The 21,915-nt window shown below is 34.4% G+C and overlaps 4 protein-coding genes across 4 annotated transcripts; 2 read left to right on the forward strand and 2 right to left on the reverse strand.

Annotated features, from left to right (window-relative positions):
* Positions 1 to 110: 110 nt before the first annotated feature.
* Positions 111 to 3,991, reverse strand: LOC124925587 (plant-specific TFIIB-related protein PTF2). The gene is made up of 6 exons (XM_047465630.1): positions 3,884 to 3,991; positions 2,025 to 3,617; positions 913 to 1,149; positions 722 to 832; positions 548 to 659; positions 111 to 423 (listed from the first exon to the last, which is right to left on the reverse strand). Exons 2-3 carry the CDS (start codon positions 3,595 to 3,597, stop codon positions 1,139 to 1,141), a joined length of 1,584 nt encoding a protein of 527 aa, XP_047321586.1. The 5' UTR covers positions 3,598 to 3,617; positions 3,884 to 3,991; the 3' UTR covers positions 111 to 423; positions 548 to 659; positions 722 to 832; positions 913 to 1,138.
* Positions 3,992 to 5,533: 1,542 nt separating this feature from the next.
* On the reverse strand, positions 5,534 to 8,442 carry LOC124924077. Its single transcript, XM_047464126.1, has 3 exons — positions 8,287 to 8,442; positions 6,516 to 8,222; positions 5,534 to 6,436 (listed from the first exon to the last, which is right to left on the reverse strand). The coding sequence occupies exons 1-3, from the start codon at positions 8,375 to 8,377 to the stop codon at positions 5,778 to 5,780; spliced, it is 2,457 nt and encodes an 818-aa protein (XP_047320082.1). The 5' UTR covers positions 8,378 to 8,442; the 3' UTR covers positions 5,534 to 5,777.
* Positions 8,443 to 13,945: 5,503 nt separating this feature from the next.
* LOC124926497 (rab escort protein 1) lies at positions 13,946 to 16,913 on the forward strand. Its single transcript, XM_047466733.1, has 9 exons — positions 13,946 to 14,727; positions 14,995 to 15,117; positions 15,234 to 15,333; positions 15,527 to 15,565; positions 15,662 to 15,914; positions 15,984 to 16,059; positions 16,141 to 16,333; positions 16,441 to 16,521; positions 16,593 to 16,913. Exons 1-9 carry the CDS (start codon positions 14,021 to 14,023, stop codon positions 16,740 to 16,742), a joined length of 1,722 nt encoding a protein of 573 aa, XP_047322689.1. The 5' UTR covers positions 13,946 to 14,020; the 3' UTR covers positions 16,743 to 16,913.
* Positions 16,914 to 17,430: 517 nt separating this feature from the next.
* Positions 17,431 to 21,843, forward strand: LOC124925102 (receptor-like protein kinase FERONIA). Its single transcript, XM_047465073.1, has 6 exons — positions 17,431 to 20,054; positions 20,561 to 20,855; positions 21,008 to 21,011; positions 21,116 to 21,257; positions 21,337 to 21,479; positions 21,656 to 21,843. The coding sequence occupies exons 1-6, from the start codon at positions 17,456 to 17,458 to the stop codon at positions 21,830 to 21,832; spliced, it is 3,360 nt and encodes a 1,119-aa protein (XP_047321029.1). The 5' UTR covers positions 17,431 to 17,455; the 3' UTR covers positions 21,833 to 21,843.
* The last annotated feature ends 72 nt before the right edge of the window (positions 21,844 to 21,915 follow it).

Below are 21,915 nucleotides of genomic sequence, written 5' to 3' on the forward strand. Positions count from 1 at the left end.
GAGTCTCATTTTTCAGATGGAAGCAAACACGTGTAAGATGAATCTTTTGAGACAATCGTACTCATAACTTTTCCTTTTAATACTCTTCTACTTTTTAAGACGCGGAATATTTTCTCTGGAGGTGGCCAGCGCATCATCCCACCATCATGATCATGACACACACACAATCGAACAAACCTGAGACTCGCCTCTTATTTCAAAACTCTTAACACTTAGAGCATTTCAAAGCACTTAACACTTGAGCAGTCTTTCAGACAATTTTTACTTGTAAATAATAATGTAAATTAGCACCTTTACCCCCACCAGACAGACACTTTCATGACATGTTTTAAGATATTCAAACATTAGCACCAACAAATTGTCCAATGTCTCTGCCACTTTATTGGCCTTTAAATTATTCCTACCTGGGAATCCTCCAGGAAGCTGTGAACATAAATAAAACTACAAGTCAAGTGAAAGTCTCACCACAATCATAGAGCCATATTTAAGCTACTCAATTCCATAAAGTAACACATGCACAAACTAATGAAATTGTCAGCTGACACACTTCAAAACCTTCTGTCTCAGCATCATCTAGAATATCATCTAAATCTTCTAGTTCCATCTCAAATATCCCTTCATTGAAATCACATCATCATATCTTTCCATTCTATCTCTACCTGTAACAAGGAAAAAATAAACTTCTCAAGCACATTAGTTTTCCAAGGTTTTATGGTCTTACATCAAATATTATAAGCCTATCCACCAATGCAGTAAGCATCATGTTTCCAATTAGGTCCCCTAGAGCACATTCTTCCAGTCTCAACATGTTTTCCACATATACAATCATCACCTATAAAACAAATACTTTTAGTATATACAAATCCCAAAATAAAAGCTAGAGTTAGGTGAGTGATGGAAGTTGATGCTCACTTTCTCTTGTGCAAATGTAGTAGGCAGTTTCTGAAGAATTATGGGCAATAACCTCAAAGGTGCAAGAGGCACTAAGTCTGAAATGTCTTTCAGAGCAGAATGCACACAATAAACAACCTGTCCCTTTCTTGATAAACCTTGTTTCTGCTTTAGAAACTCCATGAAAGAACGAGGCGGCATAAAACTGTTTACGAGCATGCCCAAGCATGAATCTGAGTATCCTCCACTAGATGCAGTCTAATCAAACATATGAACATGGAACAAAAGCATAAGGCGTATATACTACATGTTTATGAAAGTCTCAGCGTTTCAAAGAAACAACTCTTCTCAGATGCAATTAACATATCTACTGTCCACTTGAGAAAACACGTTATAGACATAATTGTATATTCCCAAATGCTAGTCCTCAAAATAACATAATAATTTAAAAATATAAAGACATGGATCAATGTTAGAGGCACCCAAGAATTTACCACCCAATATTATGTGGTTGAAGTACTTGTGATCGCACTTGCCACCACTTGCTATTGTGTGCCGATCATCAACAATCCGCATTTCGGGCAGATTAGTCGGGTCATTTGAGGTTCTATCCAAGTCAAGTTTCCGATACTCTCGAGAAGTTGTCAAATTAAAAGGTGTGTGAATGCCCTCACTGTATACACTTATTTTCGGTATAAATGGTTATTAAGATACGGATTTATTATTTGAAGTTTTTAATGTTTTCTCCGTTGATGAAAACCTTATTTTGACAGCGGAGATGGACAAATACTTAATGTGTGAAAATAAGAACAAGAAGAAACACACAAGAGAAATATGATTCAAAAGAAAAACAGCTATATTCATATGTCATGCCTGCCTGCAATAACTTTACTTCATATGTGCAAACAATATCATCTACAGAAACAAACAGCAAACATTTTAAGTTTTAAATCACATTTCTCAAATGATCTCTCATGAGTTAGTTACACTGCAAAAGAATTACAATATTCTATGATAACATTGCAATAAGAGCCAATTTTTCATCTATACAAGAAGAATTTTTTTTTGAATCTATACAAGACATAGGATTATTATCATCAGAGTCACGAGTTGAGAACAATCAGATAACTAACCTGCAGAAACAGGATTAAAGACGTACAAATCTATCAATGTGTTGTAATATCCCTTTTCGATCTCTTCTTCCTTTACCATATGGAGAAGAAGCGTTTCAATAATCATGTCTTCCCAATCAGAATCAGTAGCCTTTTTCGTCGATCTCTTTCTCTTCCCCACACTTGTTTTGCACTCTCCCTCGCCGAGTTTCCATGGGCACATGATCTTATCAATCCGCTGCTTGGCTGCCCTTATCTTCTCCCTTCTCCTTTCATAAATCAAACAACCAGCAGTAAAAGCTGGAGGCTCGGCAATCAATCCTACATCTTTCTCCAATATCTTCTTGATAACAAGCTTCTTGCTCAGTTCCGATTCCCCCTTCCACCAATCAATGCAATCCGAAACACCACCCACGAATTCGCCTCTCTTTTTCCTCGCGTGAGATCTTTGACAAGCCTTCGTGCTGACTTCATTCCACATTTCCGAATAAATCTTAAACAAGCAATCAGGCGAGATCTTGAGATTCTCCAACTCGTCGACGTCAGATGGTAATGAATGTTTCGGTTCAAAGTAGCAGGCATCTTTGGACGTCAACTCGTCTTTTTCGTTATCAATTCCGTAATATTCTTCTCTCATCAACGATTCCTCAACTAGATTGCTCAAGTCGAACTCAATAGGAGCTGTACTTTTACTCTTATTACCGGTTTTCACCATTGATTTCATCTCCATATATTGAATAACAAAGGGAGCATTTTTCACAATGTTCTTGACCGTAACATCTTTCCCCCAAGGCAACGGTTTGGCAACTTTTACAAGAGAATCAAGGAGCTCTTTGTAACGCAATCTGCAAGTTGAAACAGGAACATTCAATTCACTAGCAATGGATTCAATTCTAACTCCATCCATATCGTTCAACTGAGCAACCAGTAGCAAAACCGCCGCCACCACTTGAAGTGGCCGTCGTCCTGTTGTCAAATACCATTTCACCATACATTGAACCAGAAATATACCTTGTTTGAGCATTATCCCAAATTTCTCTTCCGGAACATTATGGAAATAAGATCGACACCTTCTCTCGAAAACAGAAACAATGTTGAATTCAGGTAAATTCATGTCGAGAAAATCGACAACTCGATGCACCATTCTTCCGAGTTCGTAAAGCTCGCAATTGACCTTATCTGCAACTTCAGACAGCAATAAGGAAGTGTTCTCGTTTTTCATAACCACGTAAGCACAAGCCCCAACCAAGACAGGGAACCAATCCCCCTGACCATACTCGCCTTCTGTAATGGTATGAACCATGATCCTAACTTGGTCTTTTCTAGTTTGAGAAAAGTCAAGAAAGGACAATAGATCTTCAATTATAAGCTTGGCTTTGTATATCTTGGTCTCCTTGTAATTGTAAAAAGTGCCGGTGCCAGAGGTACCAGTTCGGATATAAGTTCCAGTAGGGCCATCGATGTTATAGAATGTTTGTTGGTAATTGTCGAATTCTTGAAGTTGGCCACAGCTATTACAGTACATGTTACCCGTAACATCATCGGTGCTCAGAGATTTACCGCCGCATTTGGAACAGCCACTAGACTTGTCCATTTTCCTCTCTTTTTGAACAACTGCATGTAGGAATGAATGAATGAATGAATGAATATTAGAATTAGAAGTCTTTCACTAGCCAGATCATTATAGGGTATTGAATTCAATTCAATTCAATTAAACATGCGGCTGATTCATCGAACATTGAAAAAAAGGAAATAAATTCTGCGAATCCTCAAATTATTATAATGAGGACGAACAAGAAAACAACAAGAGTACAAATGATGTAACTAAATAAGCTAAGATTTCAGGTATTAGGTTTAACTTTTAAGAATAAGAAACATACAAGGAATGGGAACTACTGGAGAAGAAGAGGAAGAGCCGATGGTCGGCCTGAGATTGAGCCGTGGGTCTGATGCCTCTACACTTTACCGTGAGCGCGATTTCAAGAAAGAAAGAAGGCGAAGAGGGTTCTAAAGGAGTGCGATTGAGAATATATATACTTTTTTTTTTTTTGTTATGTTCGATTAATTAGTCGTATAAAAATAAAATATTTGTCACTATAATGGGCTAGTTTGATTCAGCTTATTCTCGACCCATTGACGTCAGCTTATCTAACTTATTTTAAGCTTTTTGTCACTATAATAGGCTAGTTTGATTCAGCTTATTCTCGACCCATTGACGTCAGCTTATCTAACTTATTTTAAGCTTGAGGATTCAGTTTATATGCCTATTATATTTATTTTTTTATATTTATAATATATTATTTAATAATTAATATTATATATTAATAAATTATTTAAATTAAAAGTATCGTATATTTGAAAATAAATTATATTAATATATTATTTTTATAAATTTTTGTTAATATATTATTTTAAATATTAATAAATAACTTAAATTAAAAAATAATATATTTTTAAATAAATGATATGAATATATATTATTTTTATAAATATATAATTTTAAATATATTTAATATAAATATGATATAAAAAATATATAAATATAAATAAAAAATAAAAAATATATTTAAATGTATGTTTTTTTATTATAATAATTTTATATAAATATATAAAAATATTATAAATATATGGAATAGATGAGAGGGAATTAATAAAATGATTAGAGAGAGATTAAATTGATGATAGAGAACGAATAAAATAATTAAAAATGAATAAAATAAATGAGAGAGAATAAATAAAAAAAAAATATTTAAAATTGATGAGAGAGAAAAATGCTGAGATTATAATCTTAAACCCCTCTGAGTAGGGAGGTAGAGAGAAATTTGAGTTTTAACGCAAAAGTGTGTTTGATTATAATTTTTTGCGTGAGCTTATTACGCAAAGTTACTGTAGCAGTTTATTACACAGACGTCATAAGCTGCTTATAAACGCAAAATCAAACAAACCCAATGTAAACATAACAAATTAGGTTATAACAATCAACCTAGACGAATCGGGAAATTTGAAAAATAACCCTAAAAAAGTCTTAAATGCGATTGATCAGCGCATAAATTTAATTGCGCAAACGATCACTTTAAAATATTCTGACTAAATTATCCGTGGTCGCGTAACATGAATGGCAGAATCGTCACGCGAAAGGAAAATTTGTGAAATTATCTCAATCGTGTAACACGAAGAGGCACGATCAACACGCGAAGAGCACGATCATTTTGAACTTTCCACATGTTTTTTCTTCGCGAGACGAGACGATCATTTCGTCAAAATATTTTGAAGTAATCATTTGCGTAATTAAATTTATACATACCCGAATGCATTTAAGATTTAAGAGACTTTTTAAATATGAATCCACCACATATTCAATTATATATTATTTAACTATTAAATTACTTATCTTTTATTAAACAAAATAATAAAATATTATTATTTTATTTTTATTAAATTTTAAATATAAAAAATATTTTAATAATTAATCCAATTAAAAATCTTTTTTATCAAAAAAAAAAAATAGAATTAATACAATTAAATCAAGAGCAATAAGAAAAAAAGAAGTAAATTTATATAAATAAAAACCCATGAATATTCATTGTTATGTACATTAATTAACTCACCAAAAACCCATCAACTGGTTTATATACTAAAAACAAATCCAGAATCAATAAACAAAAAATATTAATTATTATTAGCACTCAAATCAAAACACCCAAACTACCAGATAAACTAAAAAACAAACACCATATTTTATGCATTTATATTCTCATCAGCTGCTGCTGCTTATTATGATGACGATGATGAAGAACATACTGATGATGCTGATGATATAACCATCTGTTTATGCCTGATCCGTCGTAGCCGATGTAATTGAAGAAGATGAAGCTCCTTCACTATCTCTTCGATCAAACCTGATGTAATCATAGATTCCACTTCTTTCCCCATAGCATTAACCTCATCCTTCACCAGAATCGTCCACGGCGCACACCCTAGGTCTCGCCCAACCATACCGTCAATCGAGAAATAGAATCTGTCCGGTGGAGGACTCAAGTAACCTCGAATCATCTCCAGCACGCTATTCAATAACTTGCTCCCAGACGGAGGAAACTTCATCACAGGTTGTCCGAGAATCACCGGAAGCGCTTCGTTTGTCAAATCGAATAGAAGTCGGCGATTTGAACTTGATTCATCTTCTCCGTACATCTTCACTTCTTCGAACACACGGTTGTTGATCGGTTTCGCCATTGGCTCCCATCTCGACAGCGGTTGTTTGTTGAATGTGCAATCGTATAAACCAGAAGCAATTAGTAGATCTCTTATATAAGCTTCTGCTGGATCATCCAACTCCATCGTATCTGCTTCTTCTGTAAGTTGTTGTTGTTGTTCTTCTTCTTCTTCCATTGATGCACCATTGGTATCTAGGGCATTCAGTTGCCTCCTTAGCTCTGTTATACAATGAATCATTAGAGTTTTTCAAACAAATAAGTGTAGATGATAGACAGACAAATTGGTTTATATATTTACCGCTTAGATTACAGTTGATCTCTCTGAAGACCTGTGGCAATGAGGAATCTCGTAATGGAGATAATTCGGAGAAAGGCGAGGATGGTGTGAGATAATCGGCTGCTCGTCCCCACTCTTCATGGCTACTGCTGCAAACAGATGCAGGGCTAGGTGGAACCTCAGTAGAGTTTTCATGTACATTGCCATAGTTGGAGTTGACAACTGTTGGTCCGCTCATGATATCGTTCCTAGAGCAGCCATAATCGTACTTGAAAACATCTTCAGAAGAATGAAACCTTCTTCTGAAAAGCCAACCATGAAGAGTGAATCTGTATTTAAAGCTTGAAACTCTCTCCTTAATGTTGGTGAACTTCTCCTTTTTCCTCTTCAAAATATTTGAATCCACCGATGAAGATGATTCGTGCTTCCTACGAATGTGAGCCCCGGTAAGAACATGGCGATCCTCTAGAAGTAGCTTCCCAAACGACGTAGTTGAAACTGGAGCTGACATTGATCGGGTGAGATTCCTAGGAGATGAGGACGGTTCTATATTACTGTCAAGAACATTCCTCAGCTTGTCTGCTACAATTTTCCTGGTATCTCTGTTGATGATGAAATCAGGTGAGTCTGCTGATCTGATCATTACACTTTCTCTGACTTGTTTTGCTATATTTTGTGCTATTTGTTTTGCATCAACTGGCTGCTGCTTTTCACTAAATGGCGTCTCAATCCCTCTTCCCCTGACCCTTTTCTGATATTTTCCTTGAAGCTCACATTTCAACCTTTCCTTAACCTCCTTTAGAAAATCTTCTATACTATTATTATTATTGTTGTTGGAAGCACCACCAACCCTCTCTTCTGAATTAGCAGAAGAACAACCTACCCATGATTCTTCGCTATCGACAAACTGGTCAGGTCCAGGCCTTAGAATAACAATCTTCGTCGGTCCAGAAGATTTCCCAAGCCTGTGATCAGAACTACTGGTCTCGAAATCAGTAGAATCGTAACTTACTGTTCTGCTTCTTGTTCTCGATGAATAATACGATCCAAGGGGAGATGATGATGCTGGTTTATTAGGCATTTGATCCTCCTCGTTCGATATGCTGTTTCTTATTCTAGAACCTGAATATAGAGCAATCTTTTCGCGGTTGAGATTCTCTTGAGCAATGAGTTGTTCAGAGTTCCTTCCTGAGGACGATTCAACTAGTTTAGTGCATTCCTTGAATCTCGCAGCTTGCCATGCTTCGAAATCTTTCTTGAATTTCTGTAGCTCTTCTTCTTGGGGATGCTCGGGTCGATGATTTGCCTTTTTTGACTTTCCAAAATCAAGTGGGTTGCAGTTAACATGAAGACTGTCTTCTTCACTCTTTCTGAAATTGGTTATAGACTGTTCCACTTCTTTCCTTTCGGGCGGTGGTGGTTTATTAACCGGGGGAGGAGGAAGAGGACGATAGTTATCTGAGGAAGGTAACATCTCCATTCCCATGAGCCTGGCCACAACACTTGGAGTGGTCCGTCTAGCATTATTATTATTATTATTACTATTTGGTCGTTTGATTGTGGTTTCATTGCTGATCGATTTTCTCATTGAAGTCTCTGTTGGGAAAGAAGTGTTTTCTAACCATTCATAAGCTGAAAGGGCTCCTCCAACATAAGTATTATTACTATTATAACTAGTCTGAAATGCTTCTCCTTGCAGTTCTAAGCTGTTTCTGGGAGCTTCTAATCCTACAGAAAAGGGCAATTTAACAACTGATTCAATAAGAACAACAAGGAAATATGATTATATTACCATCAACGTGTTTCCTTTGCTGCGGCTGAACCTTTCTAGTCGTGCTGCTGCTGTCCTGATTGAAGTCAAAAAGGTACGACAAACTCCCCATTCAATCTCTCTTTCTTTTATATTACTTTACTGCATAATAAACCTATAGAAATCCTTTGATCTGCATTATTATGCAAAATTTCAACATTCATTTTGGAATAACTAATAATAGAGAACCATATACATCCAAATAAAATAGGAATACAGGCCAATTGGCATACAGAAAAGAAAGGGAAAATGGGTCCATCTTCAATTTTTTAGGGAATTTGATCTAAATCCAAAAGCTAACTCATTAACTTTAATAACAACAACAAAATCAACCAATATGTTCATAAGAGGAGGGTGAAATATCAAATCCCAGATCATTTGAATTTACAACATAAAAGGAGAAGTGATGATCATCAAGTGTTAATTGATAGGCAGATAGATCATTTGAATAGATCAATTTCCACAAAAACTTAAGGAAATAGACGAACTTACCATCTAATGTTAATAAGATCAGCCAGCAGCTTCGTCCAAAACAAATCTGAAGGAGCAGAGACTAAGAATGATGATAAAGTAGGGGGGGGGGGGGGGAAGAGGGAAAGTCAAATGAGAAACTTTGAAGACATATTTGAAATCAATAATTAAACTCGTAGTGACTGATCATCTTCTCTTGGTGCATTGAAAAAGATCTTGGTAATATTAGAGAGATAGAGAGAAGTGGAGGATGAGGAGAGAGATGGTGGTGGTGGAGAAATGGAGGAAAGAGATTAAGGGGAGAGGGAAAAAGAGAGAGAGAGAATAGAAGTGGGTCTTCCGTGGAGACGGAGAGTCTGTAGTACAGCGATGATAGTAATAATAACAACATGGATTTGAGAATAAAAAGTTATGCTCTCTCTCTTCTAGAGAGAGAAAAATAAGGGCCATTGCTGGAATGACACGACCAGAAAGTGAACGTCGTGCTTAGTTATTACTTACTTATTAATATCTAATAACTGTAATTAGGAAGGGACTCTTTTGGTTTTTATCTCCTACTACACGAACCACCCTACACCCTCCCTCCTCAATCACGATCAAGTAAACAAACAAATTTCACTAACTTAGAAAACTCCGAAAATGGCCAAATAGGTATGACGAGAGATAGCACGTGACCCACGTAAGCTTTAATTCTTCCACATTAATAATCATGCTAATCCTACTAATAATTCATATCTTTTCAATTATTGAAACTACTTTTTACTTGTACTTCCTTCTCTCTTTTTTATTTTAAGGATTTACTTTAACTGTTACTATCCTTTTCATCATTTTTTATTTTTATTTTAAGGATCTACTTATAGTATTTACAGCTTATTTTTTCTATATTTGTTGTATTTCAATTCATATACATGTGTGTGTCTGAACTTAAAGTAAAGAATGTGACAAAGTACACAACACCCTCAAAAATAGGTGGAGGATCCCCGGTTAAACATAGGTTTTTTATAAATCAAATATTCTAATAATTTGTTGGTAATTTATTCCTTGAGGATATGAGAGAAGTTGTAATTACTTGTAAGTGCAATAAAATAGTATGTGAATTAATGAAAAATTACAAAGAATAAGAAGAAAATGAAATTCAATAGTGATCAATAACATATTTTTATGGAATCAAATATGATACAATGGGATGAAAATTGAGGGTTTACTTCCTTTGTTTAATTTATAGGAACTAATATAGAATAGATGAAGAATTGTGTTTATTTATATATATATATAAATACTATATGTTATGATCACTTGTATTCTCGTTTTTTTTTATTTACCATAGTTACAGTTTTAGATTTAATTCCAAAATAATAATATATAACCCAATCAGATCAGAAGAAAAAAAAATCAAACACACAAGATGATGAAATGACATAGAAATTCCAAAAATAAATAAATAAATAAAGAATAAGAAAAAGTGAAACAAAGACAGCTTGCAGGCTTGCACGACGTTTCAACTGGCGCATAACATTCCCTCCAATTGGCACCAAAATACACCAAACAAGAAATAAATTAAAGCAAAAAGAATGTTTCCGTTTTCTTTTTTATTTCTTCCTTAAAATAAAAACAAATAGAATACATACACCAAACATGATAAATGAAGATCAAATATGGTTATATAATTATTTATTACAAAACAAACTAAACAATTTAATTAAAAGATCACAATATATTGTTAATTATAGTCAATTCATGATATATAGAAATAAGTAGTCAAATTAACTAAGGTAAGCTAACGTGAAGTGATAATAAGCATATTTGTGGTCCTAACTCCTAATTATCGAATTTATTTCATGAAAATGATCTCCATTCATCATTACTCCCGCCGCATAAGTTCACACCTTTTAATTTTTAGATTTTTTTGTGGTTAATTTTTTGTTATTAATAAATATATATTATATATATATTTATTTATTAAGAATACTTATTGAATTAAATTTAAGAATAACATCCATTTTTCCCATGAATTTGTACCGATTGTCCACCTCTGTAATCCAAATTTGATTTTTATTTTGTTATTAAACTTTAACTAGTTACTCATCTTTCATATTTCTTAGAATCACTATTCTGGTCTATGGTGGAATGTTAATATGTTTTTTTCAGAAAAAAAGAAAGAAATCAATTGTGGTATTGAAAATGTTGTATTTGTTAGATATAGAAGACAATATAGAATGATGAAAGTAAAGAAATGGAAAAGGTTAAAGCTTTATCAAGGAATATTGATGTTGAGAGCTCATGTGCATGCAAAGATGGTATCTCTTAAACTTGATGACTGGATTAATAAAAAGGGTCTTGATAACAATGACCTCAAAAAGTGAAATCCAATTAAGTATTTTAAGATGGTTTCTTGTTATACTTTTTTTTTTTCATATATATAAAAAAGAAACCAATGTATATTATATATGTATGCTCTTTTCCACTCTTGATGCTTCTGCAATCATTTAGTAGATATGTCCCAAGCATAAAACTACATAGTCATTCACTTAACATGATTAACACAATATATATTTTATAAATTTTTAGAGAATTAGTATAATTTCACTCCAATTTAGGGTATTTGTAGTAAAATCAACAACAAAATATTAAAAAAGAAAATTCAAGTGAAATCTTGTAAGGAAAGATCCAACTAGAATTAGAGTTATGAGAGTTTGAATTAATGTAAGAAAAAAAAGGTTAAGGACTTGAATTTAATATAAAAATAAAAATGGATTTGAAGACATTTAAAATGTTCTTATTATTTTTAAAAGATTATGATACCTAATATTTACTAATTAATAATAAATAAAAAATTAGTTGACGTACCAAGGTAGCCTAATATTAAGAGTCGGCTTAAGAAACCAAAATGTCACGAATTTTTTTAAGTTTTAGCGGGGTCATGATTGTAGAATGTCATGCTAGTTCTTCTTTAATTATATATATAAAAATTTTATAACTTAACTAAATATAATTTTTTACATAAACTAAACTGTTCTTATTTATTTGTAAACAAATGAATGTAGAAATTGATCATTATTAAAATTAAATTTACAATATTTATTTTTGAAAAGTGTATCGAAACTTGGGACTGAAATGACAGAAAAATGGAAAAAAGAGAATAATAGGAGCAGTTGAATTAGTATGAAATGGTGACCCATGCCATGCCATGCCTGAAATATTTGTTATTTACCACTACAATAATTTCAAGACTTACCCATTTTGGTTCCAACCAGTACTAATCATTCCTCTTGCTAAATAAAATAACTTAATAAGTTATGAATGATTTAATCTATGTCCAATAAATTACAAATTTATAAATAAATAAAAAAACTCAAAAGTGCTGGTGTATAACTAAGTAACTATTAATTGCATTAATTTATTAGGCATGCTGTCTATTTTTAACATATGACAATTCATTTTCTGATTTGTCTCCAAATATAACAATACTTTGGATTATACTATATCATGTTATTTTAGCCCATTAAGATCGGAATAGGACAACACATTCTTTTAAACCAGCCCTAGCTAGTTACATACTAAAGATGATTCCTATCAAACAAACTGAATATGATTTTAGAGTGTCGCCCCAGGGCCCATCTAGTCCAAGAAAGATTGATCAGGATTAATCTTTTTGTAGTTTGTCAATCTATTCTAAAATTAAGTCTTTTTTATTTGATGAGCATGTTACAACCTTGTTGTTTCTAATGAAAACTTGTGTAAGAGAAAGCTCATTGTTTCAAATGAATATTTTTTTTAAACAAAATTAATTAAGATTATTGATCATTCCATTTGTAACTTGTATGGGTGTTTGAACAAAAAAGAATGCATGCAATTTCATTAATTTTGCCATCTTTTGGGATTGATAAATAATTATAGAAACACATCAAATATAATTCATAGCATTTTTAGAAGGATAGCTATAATTACAATTTGTTGTTAGATCATTTTGAGTAACCTAACAAGGGTAGAGTTGAGTATTTGGCCCAACTCATTCATGTCTAGTTAAGATACAGATCATTCATAATGTGTCTATGTTACATTAAACAAAATAATTCAAGTAAATTGTTTCCTTTCAGTTTTGAAGTGTTTTACATTTTTAACATATATTTATTATCCATGAATAAAAAACACTTTCAAATAGTTGAGTCAGAATTCACATTTATAAATTCGTTCGAGCTTGAGTTCAAGTCGACTAATAAATACTTAATCGAGTTGAGAATAATCTACTGTCCTCCCTTGGGGCTTGAACGTGCCAAAGACTGAGCCATCCTTAAAAAAATATTAAAAAATTTATATAAAAAATGTATATGAACTTACAATTTTTTTTTAAAGAGAAATGATTTTGGAAGAAAATTTGAGAAAAATGACATGAGAAAATCTGATTGGTTGAAAAAATAATAATATTTTTTTTTCTTTCTCTTCCCCCTATCATTTTAATTATTAATTAATTAATAAAAAAACTTTTAACACATAAAAGAATAACATATTTCTGAACTTATAGCATCCTTATCCATGACCCATTTTTGAGTGTTTTATGACCAAAATTTTGGTCATTGTGCTTATCCATGACCAACAAAATCTTGATCATGAATTAAAAAATATTATTTTTATTTTTAAAAATTTTCATATTTGGACGGAAGTGTTTGAATTATTGTTGTAGTTATCCATAATAATTTAGTATTAATTATGAATAATTGTAAATAAAGGAGGATAATTAGTAAAAATATAGAAAATTGTGATTTTTTTTGTGCTTCTAAATATAACAAGAGTTGTCTCTATTTATAGATCTTGAAAAATTATGAATTTTGATATATTTTATTTATTTTTTTAAATTATAAATAATAATAAAAAAAAAATCTGGACAAGAAATAACAGCATTTTATTGGATGAGTTTGATTGTGATTTTTGTCCAAATTAAAAAAAAATTAAAGATTCAATGACATGATCGTGATTTTGGTCCTACTAATCATGATAAATTCACAAAATCATCGTGACCCATTTTCCGTTTTGAACTCATTTGCATTTGCAGACTTATTAATTATTATTACTCATTATTAACTTACAATTAAGAAAAACTATTTAAAATAAAAAGACTGCTTTTACAGATTAAAATGGAACAAAAAGAAAATCCCTATTTCAGTCGAGATCGGCGGTTCGAGCCGTTTGATTGGATACAATCGGCCCTGTCTTTCATTTCGACCCGCGAAAATCTTGTTCAGCCGAGATGGACGAAGAAGGCAACTCGTACGCTTCAATAGAACCCACCAGCTTTGATCTCATCATCGTCGGCACTGGACTTCCCGAATCAGTCCTCGCCGCAGCCGCCGCCACAAACGGAAGAACCGTCCTCCACCTCGATCCCAACCCTTATTACGGCAGCCACTTCACATCTCTCCCTCTAGATGAACTCACCTCCTTCCTCCGATCGCAATCCATCCATCACTCCATTCCGACCTCTTCCTCCACCGACGGCGACTATCTCTCCGTCGACCTCGCGATCCGGCCACTATACTCTGATGTGGAGATCTCTTCTCATTCAGTCGAAGCGGTTGAACACTCGAGGAAGTTCAATCTCGATGTGTCTGGACCTAAGGTTTTGTTCTGCGCAGATTCAGCCGTCAATCTATTGCTGAAGTCCGGTATCAGCCAGTACGTTGAATTCAAGAGCATTGGTTCGAGTTTTATTTCTGATGGTAGCGGGAAACTGTTCAATGTTCCTGATTCTAGGTCGGCAATTTTTAAAGATACGAGCTTGGGTTTAACTGAGAAGACTCGACTGGGGAAGTTCTTCAAGCTTGTTGAGGAACATCTGAAAGCAGTTCGTTCTGACGGTGTAGAGACCAATGAATCGACTAGAATTTCTCCGGAGGATTTGGAGAGCCCATTCGTTGAGTTTATGAACAAAATGCGTTTGCCGCCGAAGATTAAATCGTACAGATCATATCGCTCTTATCTCTCTGTTAGTGAGATTTATTTTCGACCTGTTAATTCTGCAAACTTTAGCTGTCCATGAGAGAATATATGACTAGAACTGAATAATTCCCATTTCCTGCTTCGTGACTGTTGATTTTCTTCCCAAACATTCATATCTGTTTAGTATTATAATACCTGTTGTGTTGATATCTATGCTTCTTTTCGTTTGTGTTGGGCTGTGATTGTTGACAAGATTTCCCATGATGAATCTTCTTTATCTTACAGGATTATCCTATATGCAATAGCCATGACTGACTATGATCAAGACAACGTGGAGACATGCGAGGATGTCCTCAAGACAAAAGATGGAATAGAACGTTTATCTCTTTACCATTCATCAGTTGGCAGGTTGTTTTCTATTTGCTTTTGAATATCTTCCTTGAATTTTCAAATTAAGAAAGTGCTCCAATATGAAATTGACTGATAACAAATAGGTTAGTCTAAGTGTGTATGATGGTTAACAGGTTTTCTAATGCACTTGGGGCTTTGATTTACCCTATGTATGCACAAGGGGAACTTTCACAAGCTTTTTGTCGTCGTGCTGCTGTCAAAGGTTGTCTCTATGTAAGTTCGACTGATAATTTATTTATTTTTGGGATTTTTTGAACTATTCGGTGATGATATTTGAAGGCTTCTGTTGTATTGTTGAAACATATGTTAAATAAACTAATTGTAGGACAAGTAACTACGCCATTTCTAGGTCTTCTGTTCCTTTTTATGTCTGTCATTAAAATAAGTGAAACCTTCTGATGTGCAGGTTCTCAGGACACCAGTGAGTGCTTTACTCATAGATAAGGTATGCAAGTGACCATTGATCATCTCAAAAGTTTGCTTAATCCAAGTCTATTATCGAGTCCAATTCTTTTTGTAATTATTTTTTGAGATTCTGTAGGAGACAGGGAGTTACAAAGGTGTTAAAGTCGCCACTGGGCAAGAGCTATTCAGCCAGAATTTGATCCTTGGTCCATTATATAGGGTTTCATCATCACCATATACTAGTTTCCCAGAGAATCTTCAACAAGTCCTAAAAAAACTTGACTTGAGGGATACTGGGAAGAAGAAGAAAGTGGCAAGAGCAATATTCATCACAAAGAGTTCCTTAAAACCTGATGTTTCAACCTTCCTAGTAGTCTATCCTCCCAAAAGTGAGCAATACATGTTTTTTTTCTTAAATGTTGGATGGTTTAATCATTGAAGACCTCTTTTATCTTTAGCACTGTATCCCGAACAGTCGACTTCAATCCGGCTTCTTCAAATAGATAGCAGCTTAGCTGTTTGTCCACCTGGCATGTAAGGTCTTCCATTATTATATCATTCTTTTGTTCATTATTTGTTGTGCAAGTAATTTAATTTATTTAATTTTGTTTTCAGGTTCGTGTCGTATATATCAGCTCTGTGTGACGATGGTGTTGAAGGAAAAATATTGCTAAATGCAGCCATGAATACTGTCATCTCGAGTCCTAATTCTGTAAACCCTGAAACAGATTCTACAGATGAAAGTGAAAAAGCTAAAGGTCTCCCCAGTTCAATCTGGAGTGCTCTCTATATACAAGAAATGACAATGGTTGGTTTGATCTTGTTGTATAATCTCACTTAGTAATAGTACTTTTCTCCATGAATGCAAAAGAAACTTGTAAAGAAAATGATTTGTTTTTCATGGACGGATTGCAGGGTTCATTTGAATTCATATGTTCCACTCCTGGTCCGGATGGTAAACTGAACTACAACGATCTTTTAGGGGAAACCGAAGAGGTATGAAATTCAAACTTGTCTGCAAGAGCATTTAAATCTAGATATTTATTGTTGTTTTTGCATTGTTTTAGCTGTTCCGCAAGATGTTCCCAAATGAAGAATTCTTTCCAGAAACAACTGACACTCAATCGGAAACAAATGATGATGATAATGATGATGATCAAACTGCTAGTGAGGAATTGGTTGACAATGGAACAACATCAAGTGATGTTAAGTCATAGTTTATAAGATTGGTTGGTTAGTTGGTTGGGTCTTAATAGTAGAGTTAATCCAACATATGTATAATCAAAACATAAGAAACAGTACTTCATTCTTTTTGCAACTTTTGTCTCTTAAGTTTATTATTGTTCATGTTTCTTGGATTTAATGGGATTAAAAGCTATTGTTTGATCTGGGTTATTTCAAAATAAAAATAAATAATCTGTTTTTTTTTTCAATAAGAGCTTGTAGAGAAGATGAATCGAAAGTCAAGTCAGGAGGTTGGAGAGTTGGAATAGAGAAGAGGATTTATAATTTTTTTAGAGAACGAGACAATATGAACATTTCATGTGTGACAAAAAAAAAACATTTTCAATCTTGAGTCATTTTTCTAATTAGATCTATTATTATTGTCAAATTTCTTCTATAAACAAATGTGCATTTTCCACTTTGGGTCATTTTTTTAGAGCTATTTTTGGATGATTTGGTCAAATTTCCTCTATAAACAAATGTGCAGAAGAGTTCCTTCATACAGATTTCATCACATCAACCTACTACTGACCGGACTTTGTCAATTCTTATCGAGAGAGGTAGGGCCTAAGCTGCCTTCCTCATCAGTCTCTCTTCTCTTGCTTAAGAAAACAAAAGAAAAATGTTTCTTATTTCGAAACGCAATACCATGTTTACCTTCCTCTGTTTCATCCACTATTATCTTGTTCTTGTTTGCCTTCTTTGGATGGTTCATGGTCAAACTCATCTTCCATCTCACCCCACCGAGATTATTGCTATTAATTGCGGCTCTTATGGCAATTCAACTTCTTTAGATGGACGCCAATGGATTGGAGATGCCACTACTAATAAATTCTTTGATAATGGTAAATCTAAAAGCTTAAAAACAATTGAGAAGAAGGCTCTCTCTGCTGTTGGCATTCCCTACTCTACGGCTCGGGTGTCCTATTCACACTTCACCTACACATTCCACAGCATTTCAGGCCCAATGTTCATACGCTTATACTTCTATCCTACTTTATACAAGGGTTTCACAAGGTCAAACGCTTTCTTTACAGTTAAAGCCGGTCCTTACACCCTCCTCAGCAACTTCAGTCCTTCCTTGACAGCTGATGCTTATGGGTTAAAGTCTATTGTCAAAGAATTCTCCTTGCATGTTGAAAAAAATAAACCATTGCGCTTGACATTCTCGCCATCTAGAACTTGTTCCTGTGATGACGAGTTGTATGCTTTTGTTAATGGAATTGAAGTTGTCTCCATGCCCGATACCCTTTACTATACTCCACAAGGTAATTCAGGGGCATCCGTTGTTGGACATAATCGCCGGTTTCTAATTGGTAATAGCTTTGCACTAGAGACTGTACACAGGTTGAATATTGGTGGAATCTCCCTTTTGTCTGCACAAGACACAGGGATGTTTCGCGAATGGTCTAGTGACTCCAACTATTTGGTTGAATCTGGATCATCAAGCCTTTCACCTTTAACAACATCATCCAATATCATCTATCGGAAAATTCCCACATTCATTGCACCATCAAAAGTATATCAGACATCCTGGGCAATGAAGAGTGGCTTCAAACTATCATGGAAGTTACCTGTTGATTTGGGGTTCAGGTACTTGGTTAGATTCCATTTCTGCGAGCTTGATTACCAAATCAAGGAGATGGGACAAAGAAAGTTCAGTTTGTTTATAAATAATCAGATGGCTGAGAGTGATGGGGATCTGATCAAGTGGGTCGGAGGACATGGTGTTGCAATATATATGGATTACATAATGATGATGGATGGAGATAGAATGGAGGGTAAGCATGATCTGCTTATAGATTTCTACTCAAACTTGATTCCTGAACTTCAGTTAGAAGAAGAAGAACCTATAGATGTCATCTTAAAAGGATTGGAAGTACTTAAGTTGAGCAATAATGACAAGAATCTTGCTGGGGTGAATCCAGTGATTCCTTTATCTACAAAATTCCAAAGGTTTGCATCACCTTTAAGTGGTAGAAACACTATCTTTACATTAGTTGTCCTTCTACTAGTTATTTCGAACATCATTGTTTACAATATTCACATCTATATGGAAAACGTTGAAAACAAAATTGTCTTTCCACACCCACCTGATGTAAAGGTTGATAACAAAAATGCCTTTACATGCCCACCTGATGAAAAGGTTGATAACAAAACTGTCTTTCCATGCCTACCTGATGAAAATGTTGATGACAAAACTAACTTTCCCTCCCCACCTCATGAAGAAAAGGTTGAAAATCATATTGTCTTTCCAATTCCATACCCACCTAAAGAACTGTGTCGCCGTTTTTCATTTGCAGAACTGAAATTCGCAACTAATAACTTTGATGATGGATTAGTTATAGGAAGAGGAGGGTTTGGTAAGGTCTACAAAGGGAATGTTGAAGGTGTCACCAAAACTGTTGCTATAAAGCGATTGAATTCAAATTCCAAACAAGGGGCAGAAGAGTTCTGGACAGAGATTGAGATATTTTCCAAGCTTCAACATGATCACCTTGTTTCTTTGATTGGTTATTGCAATGAGCATAAAGAAATGATCATTGTTTATGAGAACATGACACGTGGGTGCCTCGCTGATCATTTGTATAAAAGCTATAGTGATGGTAAAGGTAGACTTGAACCTCTGCCTTGGAATAGAAGGCTAAAACTTTGCATTGATGCTGCTCGAGGTTTGAGTTTTCTTCATGAAAGTGAACCCACCATCATACATCGGGACGTGAAGACCACTAATATTTTGCTGGATGAGAACTGGGTAGCGAAGATTTCTGATTTTGGATTGTGCAGAAAGTTCAGGTTTAGCCATTCATGCACCCATGTGAGCACATCAGTAAAAGGAACGTTTGGATATCTAGACCCAAAATATTTCTTAAATGGGGAGCTAACCATGAAAACCGACGTTTATGCCTTTGGAGTTGTTCTGTGGGAAATTCTTTGTGGAAGACCGGCTATAGACATAAGATTTGAGGACGAGCAACGAAGTCTAGCCTTATGGGCCCAAAGTTGCTTTGAAGATGGAAGTCTTGGCCAGATTGTTGACCCTTCCTTGAGAGGCCAAATACCTGTTTCCTCCTTGAAATTGATTTCAACAATTGCCAATGAGTGCTTACATAACCATCTCAAAAAACGACCTTCTATGGCTGATATTGTTTCACGCCTTAATTCAGAACTTGATTCTTTAAATAACTTGGATAAGTTCATTGTCCCGAAATTTGGATCATGGAATGATGAAAATTATCCCCGACTTTCAGAAGCAGATTATGTTCCTGTCCTGACGCAAAACTTAAGTCATTCTCTTGAACAAGGTAATCCCTCCCTCCTGTTTAATCTCTATTTAAATTTTACACATGCCAACAAAATAAGAAAATTAAGTTCTATTAAATATGTCAGTTGCATTGGAATAAGTTACATATTAAAATGTAAATACGACAAATAAAACATTTTCTTTTGAACTAATGGGTTGTGTGTCATTGTAAAAGATAAAAGTTCTCATTTTCTTTACTGATCTGCTGCTAGACATATACACAGATTTTTTTTAATTGAGAGTAATGAGAAAATCATTCTCGGTTCCAAATATATGAGGAATAGTTGAGAAGCATAGTGTTAGGAAGATTATTGTGGTTAATTCATGCTTGGAATCCTTCCAACTTTTATGATCAAATTAATGACCATGTGTTTCTTGTATGATTCTTTCATTTGCTGATATTTTTTGATGCATGCCTAATTATAAATGTTCTTACTTATTTTCTGCTGAAAGTGAGAATTAACCAACCATCAGTTGACGCACACTCTCATTTGCTTTAAATTTCAGGGGATAATGGTGGACCTGTCATTATTAGCAGCCATGTGGGAGTGCAGTTAAAAATATACAGTTTTAATGATATGAAGAGAGCTACACAAGACTTTCATTTGCTCAACTTTTTGGGTCAAGGAGGTTTTGGAAAAGTCTATAAGGGTTGGGTCGATAACAAGACACTTCAACCGTGCAAGCCTGGTGGAGGAATTTCTGTAGCCGTCAAGAAACTTGATTTTGAAAGCATGCAGGGCACTGAGGAGTGGCAGGTAATTCATTTAATAAATTTTCCGCCTACCTGTTTTTTGCTGAAGTAGGATTAAAGTTTGTTCTCAACTCGTAAACTAAGTTCATTTAGCCCACTAAACTTTGTGTAAGCTCAAACCACCCATTGAATTTTTAAATTTTTGCTACAAAACTTCTAATGGCAGTTGAGTGAGTTAAACTGACTTTTGTTTCAAATAGAGGTGCAGAAGAAAAGCTTAAGAAATAACATATGCAACAGAAGTGACTAGCTATTTTTTCTGCAAATGCATTAGTTGTTTCTAAAACCAATTTGTGTTGTTTCCACAGGCGGAAGTGACTATTTTGGGAAGGGTATCATTTCGTCATCCTAACTTGGTCAAAATGTTTGGCTACTGTACGGACAAGAGACAACTCTGTCTGGTATATGAATTTTTGGAGAATGGGAGTTTGGACAAGCATCTTTTCACAAGTAAAGATTGTGAACAAAGAAAGACCAAATAATTCTTCCTTTAATTTACTAGCTAAAATCTCATTTACCCTTTGTGCAGGAGGTTCTATTGCTAAACCTCTTTCTTGGGATATCCGGCTCAAGATAGCTATAGGAATTGCCCAAGGCCTTGCTTTCTTGCACACTTCAAGACCATCGATAATAATGAGGGACGTCAAATCATCTAATATACTGCTTGACAAGGTTCAAATACGTCACTCAAGCTAGTCATTCTCTTTTATATATTGCAAATGTCAAAAGATCTTTTGAGATTACATCTTATTGTTTGTTTGTCTTGCTTAAACTTGTAAAGCCTTGGATGTGCTGCAATAATTGTTTATGGATGGACATTTTGGCTCATGTTTATTTTTTCTTTACAGAACTACAATGCAAAATTGGCAGACTTTGGCTTAGGAAAGATGGGTCCATCTGATTACTCCACCCATATCTCAACAAGAGTGATGGGTACTAAAGGCTATGCATCTCCCGAATACGTGTCAACAGGTATGAATGAAGTTTTGTCTTGGCAGATAAAAATGGAAATAATTCGACTATAGCAAAAGTCTAAAACTGTTAAAACTATGCAGGTCGTCTAACTACGAAGAGCGATGTATACGGTTTTGGTGTAGTGCTTCTGGAG

This window comes from Impatiens glandulifera, chromosome 2, assembly GCF_907164915.1.
Source record: "Impatiens glandulifera chromosome 2, dImpGla2.1, whole genome shotgun sequence".
In the NCBI taxonomy this organism is placed as follows: domain Eukaryota; kingdom Viridiplantae; phylum Streptophyta; class Magnoliopsida; order Ericales; family Balsaminaceae; genus Impatiens; species Impatiens glandulifera.

Coding starts and splice junctions, on each gene's coding strand:
- LOC124926497 (XM_047466733.1), top strand. CDS start 14,021: ATGGACGAAGAAGGCAACTCGTACGCTTCAATAGAACCCACCAGCTTT. Junction 15,118..15,233: donor TACCATTCATCAGTTGGCAG/GTTGTTTTCTAT, acceptor GATGGTTAACAG/GTTTTCTAATGCACTTGGGG. Junction 15,566..15,661: donor GTGCTTTACTCATAGATAAG/GTATGCAAGTGA, acceptor GAGATTCTGTAG/GAGACAGGGAGTTACAAAGG.
- LOC124925587 (XM_047465630.1), bottom strand. CDS start 3,597: ATGGACAAGTCTAGTGGCTGTTCCAAATGCGGCGGTAAATCTCTGAGC.
- LOC124924077 (XM_047464126.1), bottom strand. CDS start 8,377: ATGGGGAGTTTGTCGTACCTTTTTGACTTCAATCAGGACAGCAGCAGC. Junction 8,223..8,286: donor GCAAAGGAAACACGTTGATG/GTAATATAATCA, acceptor CCTTTTCTGTAG/GATTAGAAGCTCCCAGAAAC. Junction 6,437..6,515: donor GATCAACTGTAATCTAAGCG/GTAAATATATAA, acceptor ATTGTATAACAG/AGCTAAGGAGGCAACTGAAT.
- LOC124925102 (XM_047465073.1), top strand. CDS start 17,456: ATGGTTCATGGTCAAACTCATCTTCCATCTCACCCCACCGAGATTATT. Junction 20,055..20,560: donor AAGTCATTCTCTTGAACAAG/GTAATCCCTCCC, acceptor TTTAAATTTCAG/GGGATAATGGTGGACCTGTC. Junction 21,258..21,336: donor GGACAAGCATCTTTTCACAA/GTAAAGATTGTG, acceptor CCCTTTGTGCAG/GAGGTTCTATTGCTAAACCT.